At 33.0% G+C, this 22,804-nt stretch overlaps 1 protein-coding gene across 1 annotated transcript in view; it reads right to left on the bottom strand.

The window, feature by feature from the left end:
* The window catches only part of LOC124353070 (BCL2/adenovirus E1B 19 kDa protein-interacting protein 3-like), a 44,434-nt gene that overhangs the window by 10,418 nt on the left and 11,212 nt on the right, over positions 1 to 22,804 (bottom strand). Inside the window, exons 2-3 of the mRNA XM_046802882.1 lie at positions 10,682 to 10,871; positions 3,639 to 3,723 (exon numbers count right to left, since the gene is read on the bottom strand). Of these exons, the coding sequence (XP_046658838.1) occupies positions 3,639 to 3,723; positions 10,682 to 10,871 (275 nt within the window). The remainder of the gene's footprint in view (positions 1 to 3,638; positions 3,724 to 10,681; positions 10,872 to 22,804) is intronic.

The following is a 22,804-nucleotide window of genomic DNA, read 5'->3' as shown; positions in this document are numbered from 1 at the left end:
AAGAATCATACAAGTTCAGAATTTCCATGTCTCTTCTTTCAAGTGAAGCTCTTTTGTTGAGTTTACAAAAGAAAAAAAGTATATTAAACTATATGATTTTTACATTCTTGGAGCTCTTTTCTTATTGGAAATTAGATATTAATTTTAAAAAAACACTCTAATAATATAGGTTTTTTATTTTTGTGAGGCCTTTCGTACTCAATGAGAACATCCTCAGACCCACATAACTATTCAGTTATTTTAAATTAATATATATTATTTTTACTTTAATGCAAAGTGAAAATGTATCTCCGAGGTTTGTTGTACAATCACACACACACACACACAAGTGTGTGTGTGTGTGTGTGTGTGCGCGCGTGCGTGTGTGCGTGCGTGCGTGCGTGTGTGTGTGTGTGTGTGTGTGTGTGTGTGTGTGTGTGTGTGTGTGTGTGTGTGTGTGTGTGTGTGTGTGTGTGTGTGTGTGTGTAGGGTACATATGATGTTTTACTCAATTGTAAAGTTTTAATGTACTAGAATAAAAAATATAATCCCTTTTGGCTTAGTTAGAAGAAAGTTAGATTTCACATATGGCTGCCATGTCAAAATATTAAAGTGAAGAATTAAGATACATTATCAGCTTAAACATTAATTTGCACAACACTGATGGGATGATAACTCTTAAGGTTGACTTATTAATGCACTCGCAAAACTTTCAAATATTTAGAAACCCTACAAAAAATATTGTTATAATAAAGCGTATAGACTTAGTCTGTAAAAACGTCGACCAGATTTAATTATGACCTTGATTATTGAACCTTGTGAATTTCAGAAGGTTTAATAAGAGTTACAATCAACACAAAATGATCTTTTAAACATACTCATTAGAACAATTCAATGTTTCTGTATACTTCTAAAAATTTTGAATGGCCATCTTGATATCTTTAAGAGTTATATCAAAATTAGTAAAAAATAAAATTTGTTTTAAATTGTTTGACATTTTTATCAAAAGTGTTTATTTTCATTTAGGTTGTGAAATACCAGAGAAAAACATTTGGACACTTACAAACGGCTGCAAGTTTGAATCGTTTTATTGGTTAATACTGGCTAACAAAGTCATCCAAGCTATGACCAAAATTTGTCTTTGTACAAAATTTACTCTGTATCCATTAAAATTTAGGGCAGTTATCATGTTCACAAATATTTCCATAATGTAATAATAACATTTTTGTACAGTCACTTACGGAAATCTTACATTTTAAAAACGCACAACGTAAGAACAAACATTGTAAATGACAAGAATTAAAAAACACTTATTATTTGTTTCTACCATTGCATAATACCTGTAAAATATGGCCGCCATCTTAAAACGTTTAATTGATTACTACTGGCTATTAATGTCTTTGTTAGAACATAATTTTAAAACTACGGTGGTTTTGGGTTCTGCAAGCCATGATTGTAGAAAATGCAAAAGCCTCCAAAAATTCTGTCTGATTGAAATAATTATGCTGATTTCTACAAAATCTACCAAATATAGATTACACTTTAAAGTGCTAACTGAACTGGAAAACAATATAATACCTATTACACTAATACATTTTATTTTAGTACAAATATTTATATGGCAAGTTTATAGCACGTTAGATGACAATGAATCTCACACACTGACATTCAACTTTAATGATTATTATTAATATTATTACATAAATACCTACTGTGATATTCATAAGTTTTTAGTACAATCATAATAGTCGGAAATAATTCACTATTTCATCATCAATAATTCACTATTTCATCATCATAAATTCACCATGGTCCTGTCCATAGTTATCAACATCGTCAATAAAATAAAAACTATATGAAAAGTAGATTCTGGGAAAGGAGTGCTAAAACAAACGAGATACTTATGAATCACACAATATTTTCATCTCACTTGTCCAATTACGTAACCAACACTTTAAATAACCCCAGAACTGCGTTATTACGCAAAGAAAACCCTCAATGTCGACAAGTATTTTCTTTATAACTTCAGAATTGATTTATGTGATACAGAAGTTTATTTTTTAATATAATCTGTTTTAATACAAAGGTGACCAAAAAATCTTATGCAAATTTATTGTTCACCAAACTTTTAAAGCCTTGTAAAATCTCTTTTAATTAGTTACTTACTTCTTTCTTCGAATTCAAGCCTATAATTGTTTTCCAACAGTAAATAATAAGCCTAGGTTGACATTAAAAAGGCCAGTGATATAATATACAAAATATCCTTGTTTACATACATTTAAAAGGTCCAGATTAGGACTAATTCTTTGGACCCCAGTTGTACACAAATTTAATTTAATCATTAAAATCTGCTTTTGTGACCAAAACTTTTAAATAAAAATAATTATTTATTGATTATAAAAGTCATAAAACAAAACATTCTAAAAATGAAATAATGAAAGCGAGAATAATGAATCTTTATTGTGAGACAATTTCAACGCCAACCAGCAGTAAAATTACCCAATAAGGTAAGTTAAAAATCAACAAGACAGTAAATAAACTTACAATAATTAATTAAAAACAACACTGTAAAAATCCCGGTACTTTGGTATTATTACTTTGGTTTGGTTACCTCAGATCACGTGCCAGATCGTCCAACTAGATCTCAGAGTCAAGTCAGAAAACTGGACGATCTGGGATGTGATCTGAGGTTGGGAAAGTACCAATCGGAAATGCCTCTGTCCATCAATGTATATGGCACCTTTGGCACCACCCTGCGGTTCTGGCGAAGATAGAAAAACATCCCTCGAGATAGTACCCAAATTCAAGCTCAGATCACGTGAGCGCTTGTAAAGGTTATCTTTAACTTTTGCACTACTAGTGGCATATTTATGACAACCTAATCTAAACCTCCTTATACTGTGTACTAACAAGTAGTACATAGGGATAGAGTGGCCATCTTATCGCCGACATCGCTTCCTTTTGGGAGGCAGAAAACAAGAACTCACAATGACATGTAATTTTTACAGTAAGTCAAATAAAGTCTGTTTTTTATATTAAAGAAGATTTTGGGTCCCCAGTAAGTAAAACCCTTAACCCAGTAGGGATCACTTCTGGCTGGTTTATACCTTCCAGTTGAACCTACCACTGGGCACAGCAAAAACTTATGTGTCCCTTAAATCTGGGCAACCTTATGTCCAGGAGTGGCCACATCACTAACCACAAATGTCAAGATTCTGGGGTGCAAAGGTAATTTGATAAGTCTAGTTTACTGCGGGAGATGACTGTTGGAGTTGGTGGGGTTCGTGATAACCTCAACAAGGCCACCCCTGCCTGCTTTGACTGGAGAGGCTGGTTAATAGCTGACCTCCCCTTCTTCCGGGGGTACATGACTTTGAGATTAGTGCCATAATTCTTCCTCATGGATCTCGATAGGAGGCAACCCCTAACCCCTAATCTTACCCATCCTGAATATCCTGTCACTCTAGAAGTAGCGCTAAGGTCCTTATAGGACTAAGTGCAATTTATAAGCTTCTTGTCCAAAGAGAACAAAAAAAGGAAAGTAAAATCTTTCAAAAAATAGTAGCCTCCAGATACTACCAAAACATCAAAATCCTGGACAGATATTAAAACTTCATTTTCAATCCAAAGAAATTCTGACTTATTATTCTAAGGCATACCTTATAAGTATCGTTGATGTAGACTCCTTTGATTTCATCCTCATTGGCAAGTTCGGTATTCGGGCTGTTAGGAGGAGACTTTGGGCTGAAATCACAAATCAATTATTGACTATGTTTCAACAAACACTACAACACATTTAAGCTAACTTAATATTATGTGAAGTAAATTCAGTATTTTGTGATTTTTAGGAATTTGTAAAATTTCCCACAGCATCAATCTTTATCTAAAATACTTATTTTCAATGATGACGTTTAAAATAATTTAATTCTTCTGGACATCAGACACTTAACACACAATACACTTCGATTAACAAAATGTATATGAGAAGATATGAAACGTGAAGAAGCTTTCAAGAAGTACAGTCATGATTCACAGACTCGTACTGACACACTATAATCACGTGACAGCACTTCATAATGTTAATCCTAAATGTTAATAGTTATACGAGTGGGCAGTCAAGAAGACATTTGAGAGAGTGGGCCCTAAGGCCTGCCACTTAACTGCACGCATTGACTTAGTGATGTTCTCAATCTTTAACCTCCGTGCTCCAAACAAAATAAAAATTAAAGTAATCATATAAATATTTTTATATTAACTATTTTTACGTATAACGTGTTTTAATTTTCTCCTGTATTATTTTTACATATTGCATTGCCAAACTAGATTTGTATACAAAATGAAAATAAAATGTTCACAATTTTGATCAATTCACAATGATATATATGTATATATAAAGGCTATTGCCATTTATACAAATTTAATGAATGTAAACAAAAAGTCGTTTGACAGGTATTTGGTCTTCTGACCATATTTTAGTTTGGTCCATAATTGAATCGTAAAAAGTAAGGGCTCTGTTGTGTAATGGTAGCACATTCACCCGGCAAGTGAGAGATCCGGGTTTGAGTCCCGGCGGAGCAAGTACTTTTTGTGATTCAATGTTTATTAAAAAAATTAAATAAGGCTATTGCCATTTATACAAATTTAATGAATATATATATATATATATATATATATATATATATAATTATAATTACACGTTATAATTTTGCAAGAAAACAAAATCTAGCAAATACATTTTCAAATATGTCATCACTTGTAAGATCAATATTATTTGGTGTTACTGATTTTTTGTATCACTGAACAATGGCAAATATCAGGAAAAATCCTGTTTACTTCACAATCCTTCAATCGTCAAAAATATATATTCGAACAAGTATGTATTATTTATACTACAAAAATTGTACAAAATGCATATAAAATACTTTTAATACAGAAATCTTGATGAAAAAATATACAAAATTAACCTGATATTTTTACTATTTTGAGGTTTGATTTCATTTAAGAATGAGAGTATGAATTGAATGTGGACTGTTTGGAAAATATACACAGTGGCGTTATCTAGCCACAATAGCTGATTCCCAACATTTGGCACACTAATGAGCAGTTATTAGATTTAATGAACCATCAATAATAGTTTTCAGGTTGATAAGCGTTAACAGTAAATCGTCCTTGTTGTCAGAGTACTAATACTTGTGTACCAATTAATTTTGCAGCCACGTTTGTGGATGAGTAAAACATGTGATATTTAGTTGTGAAATCAGCTGGGAAGTCCATTTAACAGCCGCCACCCACCCAAAGAGTAGAGAGTAGAGTTTTTAAAATTAAATCATTGCTGTAATTTAACAAGGCATTATAGCTATGTATTAGTGTAGGTAGTATACATTCAGTACATGGTGGATTTGACGTAATTGTGTTATACAAAAATAAATACTACTCAAACCATTGCATTCTATTTTCCCAACGAATGGATTTAATACTAAATCACTCCCAGGCTATATGCTCATTTCATCTTCAGGGCAAAAAATATCACAATAAATTTTTAACTCTTAAAAGTGCTAATGATTGTGTTCGCTCAGAAAGCCTACAGCTGATTCCATTGTTCTGTAAGCACTACACTCTAAAGATTAACCTCTGCTTGCAGGCTAACCATGATGTAGTTGTGAGGTAATTTTGGCTTATCTGTTCTGATAAGTCTCTGATAACATATGAACCACAAAAAACCCAACACAAAAGCACTCTACTGGCCACAAAAGCTGTTTCGTTAGTCTTGTCTGACACTTATTGTACTTTGTTTTTTAATTACAGATGTTTATAATATGCAAGTTTTAAAAAATCTTACATTCTTAACTATTGGGACTAATGTAAGATTTTGTTAAAAATCATATAATTAAAAATCCAAATCAAATAATCATATAAGGTATAAAAATATCTTTCATTAAAACAATTAAAAGACAAAACTGCCTTTCTGCAACCTCTTCTGATCACAAACCATAATATCTATCATTTTTCACTGCCACTATAATATATAACATGATCTTTTGTATTAATCTTTCCCATATTCCAAATAGCAATTCCTTTGTACTAAGAGAGGACTTTTTCTTTGAAATACACAGTAAGGTTAATACAGGGTAGATTCTTAGCCCAACGTCCACGGACAACCTGAGAGATCAATTTTCGTCTGGCTCCAACCGCACAAAGGCTTGCCACTTCCTGGACTATAACACTGGTCTGGTGTTACTGGGCTACATTAATACAGCTGCTCTTTGTTTGGAGAACACTTATTGATGTTTATTAAATTTTACAAATTCCATTTGAAGAAAAATGATACATGTTACATGATCACTGTACTTATTTTAAGCTCTATGACAGTCTATTATAAATGTTACTAGGTTTACAAGGTTTCATTAAAAGAAATATTAAATTTCATCTTCAAACAAAAAATGAGCCTGACATTATGACTGTATACCTTTTTTAATTAATAATCATCTTTAAAATTCAGCACAAAGCAAAAAAAAAACATTTGGTAAATTTGATGTTACTGGCAGTGGAAAATTTAAAAGCAGCACCAAGAATCGTCGTATTACAAAAGCACAAAGTAGAGTGTGTGACTAATGCAGAAAAGGCTTTTAAAAGTGTTATTGGCCGAGAAAATCAAAAAGGAGCGACAGACTATTGAAACAGATGGCAGCATACTGCCTCACTATACGCTCTGGCATTACAGTGTATTACCTCACTGTACGCTCAGGCATTACAGCATATTACCTCACTGTACGCTCTGGCATTAAAACAAAATTGGTAACTTTTGGTATTAGAAATAATGACATCTGAGTGTAGTCCATACTTTCTCTTCAGCAAACAACGTATAAGATTGGGCATAAATTAAAATTCGAGGTAATCTTTTTAATTATTTACATCTTTATTAAAACAAGGCACACCTCAAATTGGTTCTGGCTTCTCAACAAAAGAAAGAAGCAGGCGGACAAAACTTAAAAAATCGGATAAAATCGTTTTTGCTTTTGTTCGGTGTATGAATTATTTGAACAATAAAACATTTAGGAACTTTTGTTCAGACACATCAAGGGGAAATTTACAAATCATAATCACTATCAGTGAACAAGATTATTGGCCCTATTTGTTATTTCTCATAGATAACTAATGTAAAATAAACAACGTGCCTAAACCAGTGTATATCTGTGACTCAGAACCACACGACGGCAGAGTGGGCAGAGATAACTAACTGGCAGTGGTAAGGTTATCATGAGACAGCCAGGCTTTTTGCACACAACGCTTATATAACTACTGTATTACTGAATAGTTTTGTCTGTTTGCGTCTTCTAACATTAATGAGATCAATTATTGTAAACAATTATATATTTGAAAACTTACGAATAAAATCAACTGGAAATTTAATTTACTACATCAATAAATTTGGTTTCTTAATATCAAACAATGCACTGGGTGGTGGGTGACATACCTAAAAACTAATATGTCTCAAGCAGGTTTCCCACAATTAGGCATGGCAAAGAAGGTGTTAAGTAAAAATAACTTTTAAGGGAAATTTAACTTTGGATGCATCAACTACTTACTCAAATACCTGAAGATGAATTCCTAGAATTTGAAATGTACATTGTATGAAATTTAAAAAAATCAAGAGGTGTTAAAAAGGTTTATTATTGTATATATACTTTTTTAGTTTAAAAACACTTTTGTAACAATTTATTATGAAACACATATATGCCTATTCATTATATGAATATTTAAAAACTTTAAACGACTGCCATTTTTCAGGGCTATCAAAATCTTTTGTATTACTATATTCATACTAATTTCTTGGTGCACCACACAAAAGTACAATTTTATGTTCGATATTAATGTGCAGATTTTCTCTTTCTGGTACTTTTTAGAAACGCGACTAATGACTAAAACGCAGAACAATTACATGAATGCTGTAATAATAATCAATTATCTATGGCAAATTATACCTTACAGTTAGTATCAAGTTTCCCGATTCGCACTGAGTTAAATCATTGTTACACAATTACATTTTTTCAATTTCCAACTAAAACAATATTTTCGTTAACTAAAGATGTCAAAGTATTATAAGAAAAAATACTACTTGATATGATGTGAAAGAGAAAACTCTAATTTTAGTTATGATAAAGCACGTGTAAGCGTAAGAGGTATAAAAAAAAGTAATTGAAAGTCTTTATTCAAACACTTATAAACTGTGTTAATAAGTATACTAACCATTTACATGTTCTTTGAATTAATTCACAAATGAACTGTAATCTTAGTCATTCATTGACGAGTGAATGAAAACAATTTTTTCCTCGTCATACCGGTCTTTTATAAACTATATAAAGTTCGATTACTCCATACTATAAAATATAGCACACCTATAGTATACCTTTTGTTCATGAAATATTACGCTAACATTTAGCTGATTGTAGGTAAACATAATTATAAATAATGTACTATTATTTCACAGCAAACGAAGCAGAGAACATCCAGATTTTTTTATTAAAACTAATATTGAAGACAATTGATGAAACAAAATTTGAGGTACGAATATTGGATATAAATTTCAACTGACGTACACATACAGAACACATTATTGAGAGAGTGAACTCTAGATTACATGCAATAAAGAGATAGTCAGTCACATGCATGCAGCATATCAGTTTGAAAACTGGTTTTCATTTTTTGCACAATACCACATTGCATATAGAATAAGTGTAATTGGAGAGTACAAAACACACTCTTTTTACTACGAACAAGGCTGAAAGAACCTGAAAGAACCGTGTTTAAAATAAAACAGAATGAATCTGTCACATAATACTTGACTACATTTTCTTAACTGATTAACTGTAAGTGATTTGTATATTTTAAAATGTATTAAGAAATCACGATTCATCTTAAATCCAGCCATATTTTCACTATCCGAATCATTTAGGAAAATACAAGAAGAAACTTTGAAAAGGTCTTTACTTGTACATAATTTATAAAATTCCACTAAACACTTTTATGCGAGAAAGATATTTTCAAGCTTTACTCCTAGAATTGAAAATATGAATTGTATATTTCTGCTAAAAGCATTTGATAAAGGGAGATTTATTATTCTCTGGATACATGCTTTGCATGAAATATGAAATCAATATTGCTAATTTAATAATATGTACATTGTATGATTACTACTGACATTAAATTAATGTACATAAAATAAATAAATAAAAAGTATACTTTAATGTTTTCATAGTACCATCTCATTATATTTGTGTAGTAAACAGTAAGAGGAATTTTAGGAAAGTTCTAAATTTTAAGAAGGAAGGTTTTCAAACACAAATTATTATCATCAGATATTTAAGATATGTGCTCTATCTTCCACTTAAAATTATTTTATGTACAAACAAGTTGGTTAAACGCAATAATTGGAAAAATGATTGGTGACCAGTCACTTAATGACACCTTTGAAACAACTTGTTTTTAGGTGTTTACCAGATCAATGTTTAAAACAGCTGTGTTACAAATAGTTCAGGAATAATTCTACTGTGATTAGCACTCATTGGTCACACTGGTTACGGCCACCAGCCATGACGTATGCGGTGTATTTCCTGCCTCTGTTTGCGCAGTAACTGAACACAAAACGCTAATCGTGTCTCAGGTAAATTGATATTAGCACTCTGTGGTAATTTGAGTTTGTTACGTAACAAACATTACACAACACAGACTTCTTCCAGCCTTTTCTGGGATCATATTTTAACATGTTTAAAATTATGTTAGGTGGCAGAACAAACATCAGTTATGTTAACAATAAAGTGGTTGTGAGGTACGCCCTAAATCTTTTAGAAGGCTGACGAAGATGTTCGTGGTTCATAAAGCATATTAACTTAGCTACTGCAAGACTTGTATGGGTGTACCGAAATTAAAATTATTAAAATTGAGCGAAATTTTACAATCCAAATTCTGTTGTTTAGAATACAACTGAAAAATTATCACTAATTTTGGAAACCACATTGAAATTCACCAAAAGCGACTTCTTTATCATTTGTCTGATTTGAAAGTGACATCCAAATGTAACTGTGTGGTAAAACTTGAATAAACCTTTTCATGGTATAGGCTACCTCTATTCATGTGAGCATCATTTGATACACTAGAAACAAACTCCACAGTATGCACATGTTCCTAAGATATTGTAGTCTTCAGTGAAGACCAATAAATGATTTTATACTTCATCCCAAAGTTTATTAAAAGAATCACAATTACTATTTCTGGTGATTTTCTTGTCCTAAAATATAGATAAGATTGTTTTGATAAGCGGATAAAAAAGTGTTTACGAATGAAAAGTTAATATACATACCAACTATTAAACATTAATTTTCGAAGTTTTTTAAAAATTGTACAGTATGTATGAACTCTTTAAAACCATTCAAAGTGGTTTATTTTAATATTTTTGGAACACATGCCTATCACTCATGCCAATTTTATACTATCATTCATCATTTTGCAGTTTACAGTGTAAATGAGACATGAAAACGTTAGTAAATCAACATTTTATTTTAAATTTACCCTGTTACAATCCGCTGCTATATTGTTGTGCATAAACTTTATGAGATCATCCACTTTATGCTACTCGACCACACATGAATCAAACTCATTACGTCTAGAAGAAATAATAACTTGTTCTATCTGATAATACACAGACCTGCCATTCTTGGAGCTGACATACGATCCGCTGTAGCTCTCGCGCTGAGCCTCATGTAGCAGCCGCAGGTACTCCTCTCCGGATGCAAAGGGCAGCGGGATCATCCTCTCCGGGCTGGAGTGGCCTGTGTTGATAGGGCTCAGGACCCTCTCCACGGGGGTGGACATGCCAGGGTACTCCACCCATGAGTCTGTTAATGAGTGTTAATTAGTTGTTAATGAGAGTTAATGTCAGTGTTACTAAGGCTAATAAACATAAACGTTAGGATATTTTATAAACATAGCTAAGTGAACCTTCTGTTATCATTACCATTATTTACAAAAATTCACTTGAAATAGGAAACCTAAAAATATTGTAACAATCTACCTCGGCCAACAAATTTGAGCAGAATTAAGACTTTGAGAACAAGTACAAAAACGTAAACCTGAAGGTGTTTATTTCTTATTCCTCTCACCATTCTTGCTTTGTTTTCGGATACTTACCAACATGCAATGGGATGACCTGATTTTGATCATTTTCTCAGTCTGCCACCTGTTTTTGGTGTATGCAGCAATTGTTGAGCAGTGATCTTCTGCTTCTTGTGAAGCAAAAATTGTTTAGTTGCACAAAATAGACTCAATTGATTTTGAAATGGAGGATGTTTTGAATTAGATGGCAAACAATGCATCATCTGATGAATGATGAACGACAAGCTGCAACGACGACCCAAGGCCATCAGACCAGTCTATCATGAATCCAATTAATTACAATCAAAGACAATCTTAGTTCTAATTACCTTGGAAAGTTACCACAGCTTGATTCATAGACAGTGGTTTGTGCTTATTTTGAACACTTCAGGTCTATTAATTGGTCTTTTGACATACCGTACAACTTGTTCTGTTGTCCATTGACTTTGGCGAATCCTTTGCAATATATTAATTTGTGAGTAATTTTTCTGTTCATTCTTAATTTTATGTCATAAGTTCTTTTGAGGCCTAAAGAAAAGTATCGATTCCAATCCTCAAAACATATAACAGTGAAAATGTCCGAAATTCTGTTATCCCTTCAAATCATACATCATCAATACACATAGAACAATATTTTGAGTTTAAGATATTAATAAAATTGTTGCAAAAACAAAATATTAAAACGTTTTGCCAATTGTTATTTATTACAATAATATTATACGTCTATTTGAGTCTAGATCACACAAAAGAACTGACAATGTGATTACCACTGCTGATAGTCATGATAATACGCTATTTTGTTTCCAGAATACAAATCACTTTTGATGCGGATGCAAGTCTTAAAATGGCTTAGACACGCCTCAGTTTAGCCATTCAGACTCACTGCCAGTTTATTTCAGTGAGTAGGTGCGAGTGGGGAACAATATAGAACAATGACTTGTCCACACAATTGGCACACAACATAGACTGTGCCTCTCCCGTCTATAACTGTGCTACTGCTAACACACTGGGCATCAGGCATCCTTCAATACCAGATATAGACCTATCTAAGTACGACCTATGCAAGTATACAGCATCCCAATCCACGACTTATGCAAGTACACAACTAGGCTAATTCCAAAACAGGATTTATGCAAGTACACGACTAATTCCAAAACAGGATTTATGCAAGTACACAACTTATCCCAATCCACAACTTATCCCAATCCACGACTTATCCTAATCCACGATTTATGCAAGTACAACAACTTATCCCATTCCACGACTTATGCAAGTACAAAACTTATCCCAAAAACGATTTATGCAAGTAAATAATTTATCCCAATACATAACTTATTCAAAATATATGGCTGAGATGTGTGTAATGGATGAAGTTGTGTAGCTGAGATTCACTGTTACTCTGGCAAGTGTCACGAAAAGTACAACCAATAGAGTAATTAGAAGATTTTATGTGGAATTTGAACCATGATTCCAGACTTGGGTTTGTTGAGAGGCTACCGAGATTCTGATTTCAATGATGAATTCCATCCTTTCAACACCTAAAGAAAATCCGGACACCCCAAAGAGACCAAGGTGAAATGTGAGAAAGTCCTTTCAGATGGACAAAGTATGCCTACAGTACACAGTAAAACACATTGTATGTGCTGGTCAAGAGACGGATAAGTGCTAGAAAAATCATGAATGCATTGTAAAATAAGAAAAATGTAAAAGAATGAATAATTCAATCAATGTTGGAAGAACCATTGGATGTTGAGTTTGAGTTAGAGAACAAGCATGTTTAAATTCTATCTGAATACGTAGAGTTGTTATCAGTATTATTGACCTTGTACTGTATTGACTCCTATATGTACCCTTTGATAAGACCTCAGTAGACCAGTGGCCTTCGAGAACAAGTAAGGTAAGACTAAATAACAAGTCTGTCCTTTAAAAAAAGACCAAGACACGCATCCAAAAAAAAATCGTTGTGAGATTAATGTATATAAGGTGAAGCCAAAATTGTTTAATTGTATAAAATAGATTCAATTGATTTTGAATGGAGGATGTTTTGAACAATGGCAAACAATGCATCATCAGATGGATGATGAACAACAGCTGCAACGACGGCCCAAGGCCATCAGACCAGTCTATCATGAATCCAATTAATTACAATCAAAGACAATCTTGGCTATGATTACCTTGGAAAGTTACCACAGCATGATTCATAGACGGAGAACATTTTAGTGGAAAAAAATCTAAAATGCCAGGAGAAATCATCAACGAAAGCCAGAACTTTCTGGATATGATTTCCTTCTCTCTAAAAAAATTAACAAGAAAATAATTTGTGCTTTTACTTGTTCTGCAAAAAAATAATAAACACATAATCGATGGACTGTCAACACAAGCAGAATTGACCTGTAGCCACACCAGCAACCATTCATTGTCCATACCATTGTAAGTGGAGCACACTTGGAATTGATATTCACGGCCAATGTTGCAATCCTGGGGGTTGATCCCACGAATTTTGATTCTTTGTATGTGGATGAATGTGTGCTTGCGTGCAACTGTATGGAAAGTCGAGTGGAATGGATTTAGTTTTTAAGATAAATACTGTAAAAAATTGGTATTACTGACTATTGCAATACAATGTAATATATATTGTCAACGCATTAATATATTCTATTCTACCTCTATCACTCCCTCACCCACAATACAATATCCCACCTCATCATAAGACATGTTATAAATAGTGACAGTGTTAATAATACATAGTTTCAATAGAAAAAACAATTTTATCACCAAATTTATATTTAATCCTACCTACATGGGTTATGTGTATAGGTGCCCTGCTCAGCAAACAATATATTCAGTAACTTAATCTAACCTGGATAGAAGACACTGAAATGAACGTAATCACCAACAATTAACATTGAATTCCAATGGAAACTGCTGTACACGATCAATTTCATGTACTATGCAGTACCAACTTATGGGTTCTAAAACTACACTATGTGCTCGGCAGTCATTAGACTCCACACTGAATGTGGTGCCCTGATATGGTACCCAAAAGCACAACATAGAGTGGTGACATCTGATAATAAACTCAAAAGTTTAAAAAGATCTGTGACCACTAGTACCATGGGGCCTTTTGTGGCACTCACTCAGAAATACTTGAGGTGCTACTCGATCTGCTACCCATCAGCATCGTCTTTACAGAAGATGATACCCATATGCTATTCCACACGTGGCAGCATACAGGTTAAGTGTTAATTACATGATAACCGATATAGCAGATATCATGGCATAAAGCCTGATACTCCATAGGCATATCTATGGAGTATCTATTTCATCTCGGGTCATATTGATACTACAAAGTTATGGATAAAAAATAACGAGTAGTCACCAACACCAAAATCAAATAGTACGGTTTACTGTGACTCCATAAGAAATACAAAATCATGCTTTTTTTATTCAGACTCAAAATTTTCGCATAAGCGGAAGTTTTGGAAACTGTGCTATCTTCCAAAAAGAGATCTATGATGCTATTCTTACCTGTACCTACCTGGCAATAGGCATCAAACAGGCAACCGCATCTTCATATCCAAAGGATAATAGGATTTTGGACAATTGCCATTGTTATATGTTACAAAATGTATCTTCTATTGTCAATAACAAACTTTAAACAAAGAATCTTCATAATCTTAGATGGCTAAGTTTAGAGCAGTTAACTCGTCACAAATCTTTCCCAAACTTGTATGGGTATATGAGGAAACCCTGCTCAAGCTAGCATTCCTTGGTCTAGGTCAAGATAAGGGTCTATGACAGCCTTGGCCCTCCAACTTCTAATTACAATCCTAAATGCAGTACCAATATGGTGTTTCTATGGTGTTTCTATTTTTCGTTGGTTTTTAACGTATCATGGAGATGGTCTTCTTAGTATCAAAATGATGTCTAAATAACAAGTGGATCTTAATTTATTATCTTGTAGTTGCATGAAATAGGTGTGTACAAATATTGTTAATATTCATTGATAATATCCAGTGGAGTAGAACTTCATAACATAAAAATAAAGATCAGGAATTAAATAATGTTATAATAAATTTTGAAGTAACATATATTAGAATCACAATAAGGAGTGTTAATGAAAAGATAATGCATAAAAAGTTAAGGGACTGAATGTAGTTCTAAATTTAAAATAATCTTTAAACATTACAGTTTTGAGAAACAGTAAAATGTGCTTATTCCAACAATAAAACTGGGAGCATTTCCCCAAACATTTTAATGTCTTCAGTTAATTTAAAAACAGTGGATTATGATTTTTAAATTTCCGTTTCAAAATAAGCTAACTAATTAACTCTGTCTTTTTGTTGTAACCCAAGAGAATTATGACCAACCTGTAAATTGTACTTTTATTGGTCAACTGTCCCACATAGGATACCTATTATAGGCCAGCCCCACCTGCAAAGGGCAAGGACCAGTTTTTACTACTTTACTCTCCACTCCCGTTCCCATTCCCTTTCTCACTGCGCAGTTGTAACGAACATCAACATCACACCAGCGTCTGTCATTTCATACTATCCATCTTGTTCACCTCACCTATAGGGTATCAGTTACAACTTTCGGTTTATTTAAAATATATTCGAATACAGTATTTATGCGTTCTACAATAATTCAACAACAAATTAATCATACAAGATATACAGAGCGTAATAAAACTCTACACAACATTATTCCATGGATTAAGAGAAGCTAAAACCTAAAAGCAACCAGTGGTCTATCTGTCTATCTCTTTCTGTTCTCTGCCTATCTCTTTCCGTTCACCGTCTATCTCTTTCCGTTCACTGTCTATCTCTTTCCGTTCACTGTCTGTCTGTCAGTGTGTTTTAGTGTTTATTTTTTATTTCAGAAACCAGTAGAGAGACATATAAAACAAAAATTTGTTACAATTATTTTTCTTACCATCTCAAATCAAGGGGGAAATTAATATTTTATTATCATACCTTTGAAGATCGCAGACGATTGAAGATTTTAAAGCTTAATACCGTAAAAACGAATAACATTATGAAAATTTTAAAAAAGTTGCTACATATAATAACAAACATTTTGACACTTGCATAAAAATCGATTGGTAAATAATGCAGATATACGCTTTTAATGGTTGTAATGCACGGTTAATGACGCAGTAAACAATGACAATTTTGCTTGAGTACATTCTCTATTGAGGGATGAGGAAAACTCTAAATTTGATATTTATGAATAAAGAATGATGGCGGAACTTTAACTATTAATTACTTCCATTTTATATATGAATTGGTTTGAAAAACTCTTTGTAACGTATATTGTGTTCATAAATACTATTTTGGAATAAAGTACTCTTTCTGAACGGATAATCAGATTTAAGAGTATTTAAAAAAATAGTTTTCAATAGAAAACACTCCCTCGCCATACTCAAAATGCCTCATTTGATAGTAACACAAAATTAGGAGTTATGGTGAAAATTATACTACGAAATGTTTTACCATTCGTAAATATCTTGGTTCTCTACTATTTTTTATAAATAACAAAATATGTGTAGTAACCCTTAACTTTAAAATCTTGAATAATGATTCAGCATAGTAATTGAAGCAAGAATTCAAAATCTGTGATATTGTTGCTTTGTGAAACTAATAAAGTGTTTGTAGAATTACTCATCTAACTTCTATTAAATGAGAATTATTTTGTAAAATGTTACATTTAAATAATCTTAATAAAGTGTATGAATGTGAGAAACATGCTTAGAATTCCTATTAATGCATTTATTTGATTGTTTTACACTACTTGTACACTACATTGGCAAATTATAAGAATTGAAGTAAATTTATTTAAGTAGGATGGTATTATATCAGTATTAAGTGAGATAAAATTATTAACAAATTAAAATTATAACAACTATAACATCTAATTATTTTGGAAAATTTCATAAACAATGAGAAATTGTTTAGTCCTTTAAAAGGTTTAACACGAAGGTACTAATGTATTAAGGTTTTAAAATTTTAAATACATTAAAATTCTTTTTCATAATATTCTTTGGTAAGGGACATTAATAGTTAATAACGAAGTAATCACATTTCATGTATAACAAAAAATGTCTGAAAAGACTAATACATATTCCAATACCACCAGATTTTTTCTGCCAACAACACTATTGGATTTGACATTCATTTATTTATAGACAAAACAATCAACTTGACTTGATGGTTATCAATTTCATGTTGTGCAATATATAATTTTTAACAAGTTACACAACTCAATGAGGTTCATTATCAGTTACAAATCTTGTTGTTGTGGAGGTTAACTAACACTCGAGCAGCTAAATAAACAAACAAATCGGATGTGCAGCATGTTCTACTTCAATCTGGCAGTGCAGTCTCTGGGTGTGTTTGGTTACTGAAGGCAGACAAAGAGCTAAACTCTAGATCACAAGAAACAGGACAAAAACAAATATTCCAGTCCCAAACCGAGAAGTTGTGTCAACCACAAGTGTACCCACGAACTTATTTGGGGAATTGGAAATAATTTTGAGAGTAAGGAACATACATTTCTCACTATAATCACTTTATATCATACTATTAATCCTCCTAGATAAAACCAACCAGAAGATCTAATTTTGGACATATTAGCATAGAGGTCACATTATATTTAAAAATATTGAATCTTAACAAAAGATTTTGATTTTCATTCTGCATACAAATACAAACAGAATTTTGGAGGCACTCAAATATTTTTCTTTGGCCTTTGAATTGAAACAACCTCAGGATGTATACCAGAAATATTCAATATTTATCACAGCACTTTTCTGTTTTGTGATGAAATTGCTTTTTAAAGAAATTCTGAGTTTCCATATAATTTCTAAAACAATAAGAAAAGTGTTTCTTAAGACAAGAAGAGTGATGATAACAATTCATTACATGAGTTTCCATATAATTTCTAAAACAATGAGAAATGTGTTTCTTAAGACATGAAATGTCACAGTTTCCATATAATTTCTCAAACAATGACAAATGCGTTTCTTCTTAAGACATGAAATGTCACAGTAACAGTTCATTTAGTGAGTTTCCATATACTTTCTAAAACAATGAGAAATGTGTTTCTTAAGACATGAAATGTCACAGTTTCCATATAATTTCTCAAACAATGACAAATGTGTTTCTTCTTAAGACATGAAATGTCACAGTAACAGTTCATTTAGTGAGTTTCCACATACTTTCTAAAACAATGAGAAATGTGTTTCTTAAGACATGAAATGTCACAGTTTCCATATAATTTCTCAAACAATGACAAATGTGTTTCTTCTTAAGACATGAAATGTCACAGTAACAGTTCATTTAGTGAGTTTCCATATACTTTCTAAAACAATGAGAAATGTGTTTCTTAAGACATGAAATGTCACAGTTTCCATATAATTTCTCAAACAATGACAAATGTGTTTCTTCTTAAGACATGAAATGTCACAGTAACAGTTCATTTAGTGAGTTTCCACATACTTTCTAAAACAATGAGAAATGTGTTTCTTAAGACATGAAATGTCACAGTTTCCATATAATTTCTCAAACAATGACAAATGTGTTTCTTCTTAAAAGACATGAAATGTCACAGTAACAATTCATTACATGAGTTTCCATCTCATTTCGGAAACAATGAGAAATGTGTTTCTTAAGACATGCAAAATCATGGTACCTATCAATTCATTACATGAGTTTCCATATAATTTCTAAAATGAGAAATGTGTTTCTTAAAACATAAAAGGTCAACAATTCATTACGTAAGCATTAATTTTATCAGTTCTCAGTATCCACATTGTGTCTGAAAACAGCAATGATGGAGGCCAATGTAAACAGTGTAGGACGTTGATTGAGTAGTTTCACTTTATAAGGGAGAGGCAATGCACTTAAGTTAATCTTTCAATTTATTTTATCACTTTTAGTGTCAAGTATTAGGGCGTCTAATGGTAGTACTTAGGAGAGAATACCCTTCTCACTACAGTATTGGTTGAATAATAATACTAACTTCTTCATTGTTAACATTTTAAAAACTTTTACATGGACTGTGAGTGTTTTTAAATTATAATGTAATATATTTTAATTTACATAGACATTTACACAGAGTGTAAATGCTCATGTGTAAATGATGTGTTTGTGCTCATAAACCAAATGTATTATAACTCACACAATGTAATGTCTTGTTTTTTTAGCCTGCTTATTCGTTTCATCCATAAAATATTTATCACTTCTATTAAAGAGCAAACACACTATGTAGAAATTATAAAATTGTATAAAAAAGGACTGGATTGCACGATTGGGTAAATGTTTCATAATATACAATAGAAATACTTTCGATTTTATTTTCATTACTGTACTTTTATGAAGTTTAAAAACAATATATTGTTTAAAAACATCTCACACCTCTTTGTTACAAGTGTAAGTTACTATGTACTTGTATTCCCGTATCTCAAACCATCATAATCAGAAAACCTACTAAAGAAAAACATCAAATCAATTTATATAAAGCTGTAAAACTCTCTTTCAGGCCGCTGAATAGAGAAGTGTCATTCACTTTCTTTCTGACAAATGTGAAAGCAATTCTGTGTAAAAACTCCTTTTACAGTGTTTATGAGTTTATTTTTGAAGAGGGTTTATTTTTACATTTGGGCATTTATGCTACAATTTTATTTGTTGCTACTGATAATTATTGGGAATTTTTATCATGGCATTTATCAATGTCATATATTTTGTTAAATATCAACCAAGTGTTACGTTTAGTATCCATGTCTGTAGAATGTAATTCCAAAAACACAAATACACACACTTGAGACAAATGGTAAATGTGTTTCCAACTTTTGTTGTGGCCAAATACCAGTGAGTTTTTGCAATTATTGTTGATGAGGAAGATATATGAACACTATTTCCCACTTCATTTGTCAACTGTCGAGTGCATTGTTCAATTTCACTCCAGTCATTGTTCTCTTTGTTTGTGTCTTTGAACTCTGGCCAACATTAGTCCCCAGACCTTACAGTTCCATCAACAACATAACCTACTCTTGGTATTCTCTATTTTTACACGTTCACTGGTGGAATGGAAATTAGATACTTCAGAGGCAGGTGGATCAGTACAAACAAGTTCCCCTTTGAAGTATTTATATAACAATAACATCCCTGCAATTTAGTGAGAAGGAGGTCATAATAGTAAGTATTGACGATGGAGATGACAATGTCAGCTAGGGACCCCAAAATATAACTGAAGAGGGAAGAATGGGGGGAATTTAATCCACGCTACGGCAATAAAATAGTTGCTAACCACCTAATTTTTATTGGACATAATTCAAAATTGTGGATTTTTTCCGAGGGTTGCTCAAAAGTAGATAGGTGCAAAAGGACTCCCAATAACCCCACCCCCTTTGAAAGTCCTTGCTACGCTACTGGTTGATACCTAAATTCACACATGTGGTGGTCGAAAGGTTGTAGGAGACAACATGTGGTGCAGAGGGGTAGCTTGACAGGGGAGGGTAGATTTTTAGTTGACAACAACACGTGTAAAAGACAGGAATAAACATGACGGCTGAAATCACCACGTTTGTCTCGGACAGTTCAGAATTGTTTACAAAATCCGACGTTCCCAGTGACGCGGAACATTGAAAGCCGGAACAGCATGTTCGGCCGAGGTGTGGGCAGGCGAGACCCGGCAGTGTCGGCGATAGCCGGGCCCAAGGTCGAGCAGCAGTTGCCCAAGGCCAAGCACGCGTCGGACGACACGTACTCCCGTCACGGGTAGCCGTATCACGCCGCTGCCGCGTCGTCTATTTATAACAGCGCCATCTTCCAGGCCAGTGCTCCTCTCCGAGCATTCTCCTCACAGTTCGCGGGCGGCAAAAACAAACTGTTATCTGCTCAGTGGCGTATATTGGGGTGTCAAGGTTGGGGGGAGGAGGGGCGAACCCACCTTATTTCGTTACAGTAAGATAGATTGACGTCATTGTTGTATAGTGTTAAAGAAGCAGAATTCTTTTAAAATGTGTACCCAATAATGCCCTCCTCTGTAATTAATACACGTACATCAACCTACATCTTTATCTATGAATACCATAATGCTGAAAAAACCGTGAACTTATCATATTTTAAAATTAACCTTACGAGAGTGTTGGCCCTATCAGAGAACTCCTAAGTGACTTCCGGTTTGAAATATTCCTAAACTGTACTCATACAACAATGCAATGGTTACTAAGTAAACGGACAATGGATTTAGACTGGCATTTATTTTTTCCTGCAAATATTCGAAAATACAACGAAAAGCAGAGGTTTACAACATTACACTTAATGCATACGAGTTTAAATTACGTTAATTACATTTAAATAAACATGTGTTGAATTAATCAATAAAATTATGACAATAGTTTCCACTCTAGTGCAATTTGGGCTCCCCCACACGCGTTGCAAAAACGATCTGGGGTTTGTTCCGACTTAGAGTTGGATCAAGTTACTAATAAATACAAACATCAAATCTAAATAAAAACTTATGCTCATATTCATCCCTAAAAACTAAAAATCCCTTCATTTTTTAAATTTACCTCAAACTGTATGGAAAGGGTGCCGCCCTCCAAAAACTCAGTGGACACGCCACTGTATGTGCCATCTGTTCAACAATAGCCTTGCGACAATAATAAACCGACACTACGGAGTACTGACCGACGCATGGCGGGAAGTAACGAAGTTGAAATGGCCCGTTTTTTGACTAAACTAACCAATCCAACAAAGTTAATCACGAGTTGAAAAATTTCGTATGAATGACTTTCACAGTATAACCAGTTTGTTAACATTTCTTTTGCGTTTTTATCGTCTAAGTCATTCATGGAAATGATTTCATTGTTGTTGTTGTTGAACCGTAAGATAAATGTAAAAATGTTTTATGGATACAATTAATATCATATCAAAGATAGAATAGGGGTCTTCTTTGGATCAAAAAGGAACTATGTGCAAAATTTCCAGTCTGTAGGCCTTGTCGCCATACGAACAGACAGACGGACGGGCAACACGATTTTATTTCAGGAAGAACTGCCCGGGTCCTTAATAATAAAAATAGCAAATTTATTTCCTCCGGTCATTATGACAATTTTATTACTTCGGCCCCCAAAAGCATTTCAGTGTCGCTTTCTACACAACACAAAGTAAATCAATCAATAATTTCAAAAGTAAAAATCCTTTGGGAGTAGTTTTGGTGATAATATTTTTACTAATGAGTGCTGTTCTTGTTACAACATTTCGTTTTTATTCCTTTCAGAATTATTAATTCGAACCAAAATTGGGACGTTTATAGACTGGGATTGTCATAATATATTAATCAGAATTCAGTCGACAAAGAATAAGTTCAATTTTGTTAAAGCTAAAAGATTCGATACCTTCATTTCTTTTCGAGAATACTCCAAGAGACAGATTCGGATAATTAGTGGTTATTTCCAGGAAGAAGAGAAGATAACAATCAGCTATCTCCTACGTTACAGTGTCGGTCCGTTTTTATCGCAGAATCCACAATATTACATCCGTTTGGTTCGTTAGCGACTGCAGTAAGCGAATTAGGTTCTGTGGGAATTGGAACGACTAATTCAATCACTATTCTACGTAAAAACCGACGCTTTAAGTAATAATGCTTACTAAGGTTTCATAACAGTGAG

Source organism: Homalodisca vitripennis, chromosome 1 (genome assembly GCF_021130785.1).
Source record: "Homalodisca vitripennis isolate AUS2020 chromosome 1, UT_GWSS_2.1, whole genome shotgun sequence".
Taxonomy (NCBI): domain Eukaryota; kingdom Metazoa; phylum Arthropoda; class Insecta; order Hemiptera; family Cicadellidae; genus Homalodisca; species Homalodisca vitripennis.
The sequence above is the reverse complement of the archived record's forward strand: the minus strand, read 5'-3'. Positions and strand labels throughout refer to the sequence as shown.